The following is a 3,950-nucleotide window of genomic DNA, read 5'->3' as shown; positions in this document are numbered from 1 at the left end:
GATGAACAGAAGCTAGTTCCAAAGGCAATGCCAACTAATAGGCCACATCTACCACACGCTGAAGGATCTCATATGGCCCAACATACCTTGTACTCAACTCCCCCTTCCTGCTAAACCTTATTACCGCCTTCTTAGGTGATATATTCAAATAGACCTGGTCCCCAACATCAAACTCTATGGGTCTTTTTCTCTTGTCTGCATAAGACTTCTGCCGACTGTAAGCAGTAGACAACATGTCCCTAATCACCTTGAACTTCTCTAAGGCCTCATGAATGATATCCCGACAAAGAATGGATGACTCTCCAACCTCGAATCACCCAACTGGAGACCTATACCTCCTACCATGCAGTGTATCAAATGGTGCCATCCCAATGCTAGAGTGATAGTTGTTATTATGTGAGAACTCTATCAAAGGCAGATGGTCATCCCAACTACTGCTGAAGTCAATCACATACGCCCTCAACATGTACTCAAATGTATGAATGGTGCGTTCTACCTGCCCATCAGTTTGAGTATGAAAGGCAGTACTAAGCATCACCTGCGTTCCTAAGCTCTTCCGGAAGGATCTCCAGAAATATGAAGTAATCTAAGATCCTCTATCGAAAATGATAGACAAAAGAATCGCATGACATCTCACAGTCTCATCAATATAAAAGTCTCGCATAATCCTTGACTCTGTAAGTAGACTTGACAGGGATAAAGTGGGCATACTTAGTCATGCTGTCCATAATAACCCATATGGAGTCATGCTATCTCCTAGTCTTTGGAAGACCAACCACGAAGTCCATATTAATGGCCTCCCATTTCAAAGTTGGAACCTGAATAATCTGAGTAAAACCGCCAGGCTTGAGATGTTCTGTTGTAACCTATTGACAATTAGGACAGTTGGCCACATAATCTGCAATGTCCTTCTTCATACCATCCCACCAATAAATCTATTTTAGATAATTATACATCATGGTGGAACCTGAGTATATGGAATATGTGGAACCATGGGCCTCTGCTACAATCCCAGTCCGCAAATCCTCCATATATAGTACACACAACCTGTTTTGGTACATAAGTATGTCATCACCTCCCAAGGCAAAAGACTTATTCATCTTTATCAGCACGGAGTCCTTTAACTCCATCAAAACAGGGTCAAGATGCTGACCCTTCTTGACTTCAACTACTAAGGATGATTCATAACTAAGATGAACTAAAGCACCCCAACTAGTAGGGTCAATTAACCGCACACCCAATCTGTCCAGTCGGTGTACATCATTCACCAACTCATTCTTCCCATCCTCAATGTGGGCTATACTTCCCATGCTTATCCTGCGTAAACCATCAGCTACAACATTAGCCTTACCTGGATGGTAGGGGACATTCATGTCATAGTCCTTCAACAGCTCCAACCATCTTCGCTAACGTAGATTCAACTCCCTTTGTGTGAACACCTACTAGAGACTTTTGTGGTCTATGAACACATCCACATGCACTCCATACAAGTAGTGCCTCCACAATTTCAGTGGAAACACCAAAACTGCCAATTCCAGGTCATGAGTGGGATAATTCTTTTCATGAACCTTGAGTTGTCTTGACGCATAAGCTAACACCTTACGACCTTGAAGTGAGTGTGTCCTCGAGCTCCAGGAAACTCTTCTCACAAGCATCCTCCCATTCAAACTTGACTTTTTTCTTTGTCAAAGTTGTGAGTGGAGCCGCAATGGAATAAAAATCCCACTACAAATCCGCGATAATAACAAGCCAATCCGAAGAAGCTGTGGATATCTGTTGATTAAGAGGTTTTGGCAAGTTCTTAACAACCTCAGTCTTCTTGGGATCTACCTCCACACCTTTGTTTGATAAAACATGATCCAAGAAGGTCATTGATCTAAGCAAGAATTCACACTTGCTAGATTTGGCAAACAACTGATGTTGTCTATATACCTGCAATGTTATTCTCAAATGTTGTTCATGCTCTTCCTTGGTCTTAGAGTAGATGAGAATGTCATCAATGAATACTATCAAGAAACAGTCAAGGTATTCACGGAAGACTCTATTCATGAGATTCATAAATGCAGCATGTGCATTCGTGAGACCAAATGACATAACTAGGAACTCATAATGACCATAATGGGTAAAAAAGGTTGTCTTTGGGATATATCCATCCCTAACACTAAGTTTATGGTACCCTGAACGAATATCAATCTTCGAGAAGAAACTAGACCCTTGTGGCTAATCGAACAAATCCTCTTTCCTCGAAAGTGGATACTTATTCTTGACAGTGACTTTGTTGAGCTGCTGATAATCGATACACATTCTAACGATTCCATCTTTCTTTTTCACAAACAACATTAGAGCTCCCTAAGGGGATATGCTTGGGAATGAAAACCTTATCAATGGGATCTTTTAACTACAACTATAACGCTTTGAGTTTAGCTGGAGCTATTCTGTCAGGAGGAATTGAAATTGGTTTAGTATCAGGTTCTAAATTGATACCAAAGTCAATCTCTCAAGGGGAGGAACTCCAGGCAAATCATCAGGAAATACATCTTGGAACTCATTCACCACAGGCACTGACTCTATGGAAGGAATGTCATGTTCTAAATCGTTAACACTCAGAAGGTGACACAATAACCCCTTGGACATCATTTTATTGGCCTTAAGGTTAGAAATACAGGGATTAGGACTAATCGAATTGTACCACTGCAAGACTAGCTCTTATTCATTAGGGAAACAAAATCTTACAACCTTACTACGTCAATACATATAAGCATAACAACTATGAAGCAAATACATGACAAGAATAACATTAAAATCATGCATTGGTAACTCAACCAAGTCCGGACACAGAGTTTTACCACATACAACTATTAGGCAATCCTTATATACTCTATTATTTCTTACATTTTCTCGTAAAGGTGTACTAACCACTATAGGATCATGCAAAACTTTAGGAAATATCTTGAAAGTGAGAGGAAGCAATGGAGCTACAAAGGAAAGCATAGACCCTGGACCAAGTAAAGCATAAACAGAAGTTGAGAATACTTGCAGCATGCCTGTGACCACATCAGAGGAATTCTCCTACTCCCCCCTGCCTTTTAAGGCGTAGAACCTGTTCCTTTTAGGAGGCTCGACTGCTGCTTCCTACTGTGGATTAGGCCTAGGCTGAGCATTAACTCCAGCTAGACCTCTTTTCTGTGGGAAGTCCTTAACCATAAGCCCGCTCTTACAACAACTGAAGCAGGCATTAGTTCTCTATCTGCACTCTCCCTTGTGAGCACGACCACACTTAGCACAGTCCTTTCTAGGATGCAGCATCTCACCTCTATTTCCCTTACTGGGCTTGGGTCTGCCTCCTCTAGGTGTTGTACTCCTCTGAGAGTTAGAGTTTCCTAAACTCGGTTGCCCCTTTTTGAATCTGGGCTGTTCACGGACACCAAAGTTTTTTCTGTTGCCTCCATTACTAGGACATGCATGATCTTGAGGCTTAGGCCTCCTAGCATCACGGACGCCCTTCTTCTTACGGCTGTCCTCTACTTGTTGGAAATGTACCATCGTCCTGGAGAGGTCTATGCTATCATGAGGCATCGGAAACTGACACTCCTCCTCTAAATCTCGGTTGATTCCTGTGAGGAACTTTCTCATCTCATCCGTGCTGTTAGATACAAGGGAAGTAGCATAGTTGGATAGCTTAAAAAACTTTAGGAAATACTCCCTGACTGTCATGGATCTTTATTTAAGGTCGATGAACTCCTCAACCTTGGCGTCTGATGTACCGTGGTTTCACGGTACTTTTAATGCTTTTTCCTTAAGTTTAACGTGTTTCCAAAAGCCTTTTCGTATTGATTTTTATGTAAGTTTCTCCTTATTTGCAGGAAATCTGTCCAAAGATGAACACGGAAGTTTTTGAGTGAGAAATGTAGAACAGACCACCTACGAAGCTTATGACGGTCCATCGAGAC

The 3,950-nt window shown here is 41.7% G+C and overlaps 1 protein-coding gene across 1 annotated transcript; it reads right to left on the bottom strand.

The window, feature by feature from the left end:
* Positions 1-1,374: 1,374 nt before the first annotated feature.
* Positions 1,375-3,714, bottom strand: LOC138348828 (uncharacterized). Its single transcript, XM_069298409.1, has 6 exons — positions 3,312-3,714; positions 2,917-2,996; positions 2,485-2,691; positions 1,810-1,932; positions 1,607-1,725; positions 1,375-1,525 (listed from the first exon to the last, which is right to left on the bottom strand). The coding sequence occupies exons 1-6, from the start codon at positions 3,712-3,714 to the stop codon at positions 1,375-1,377; spliced, it is 1,083 nt and encodes a 360-aa protein (XP_069154510.1).
* Positions 3,715-3,950: the final 236 nt, after the last annotated feature.

Source organism: Solanum lycopersicum, chromosome 5, assembly GCF_036512215.1.
Source record: "Solanum lycopersicum chromosome 5, SLM_r2.1".
Lineage (NCBI taxonomy): Eukaryota > Viridiplantae > Streptophyta > Magnoliopsida > Solanales > Solanaceae > Solanum > Solanum lycopersicum.
The sequence above is the reverse complement of the archived record's forward strand: the minus strand, read 5'-3'. Positions and strand labels throughout refer to the sequence as shown.

What these genes read in the sequence shown, in the direction of transcription:
- LOC138348828 (XM_069298409.1), bottom strand. Translation starts at nt 3,714, where the DNA reads ATGACAGTCAGGGAGTATTTCCTAAAGTTTTTTAAGCTATCCAACTAT. An exon ending in GCCCAGTAAGGGAAATAGAG is followed by an intron (nt 2,997 to 3,311) that starts GTGAGATGCTGC and finishes TACTTGGTCCAG; the next exon opens with GGTCTATGCTTTCCTTTGTA. An exon ending in GAGGACACACTCACTTCAAG is followed by an intron (nt 1,526 to 1,606) that starts GTCGTAAGGTGT and finishes TGGAATTGGCAG; the next exon opens with TTTTGGTGTTTCCACTGAAA.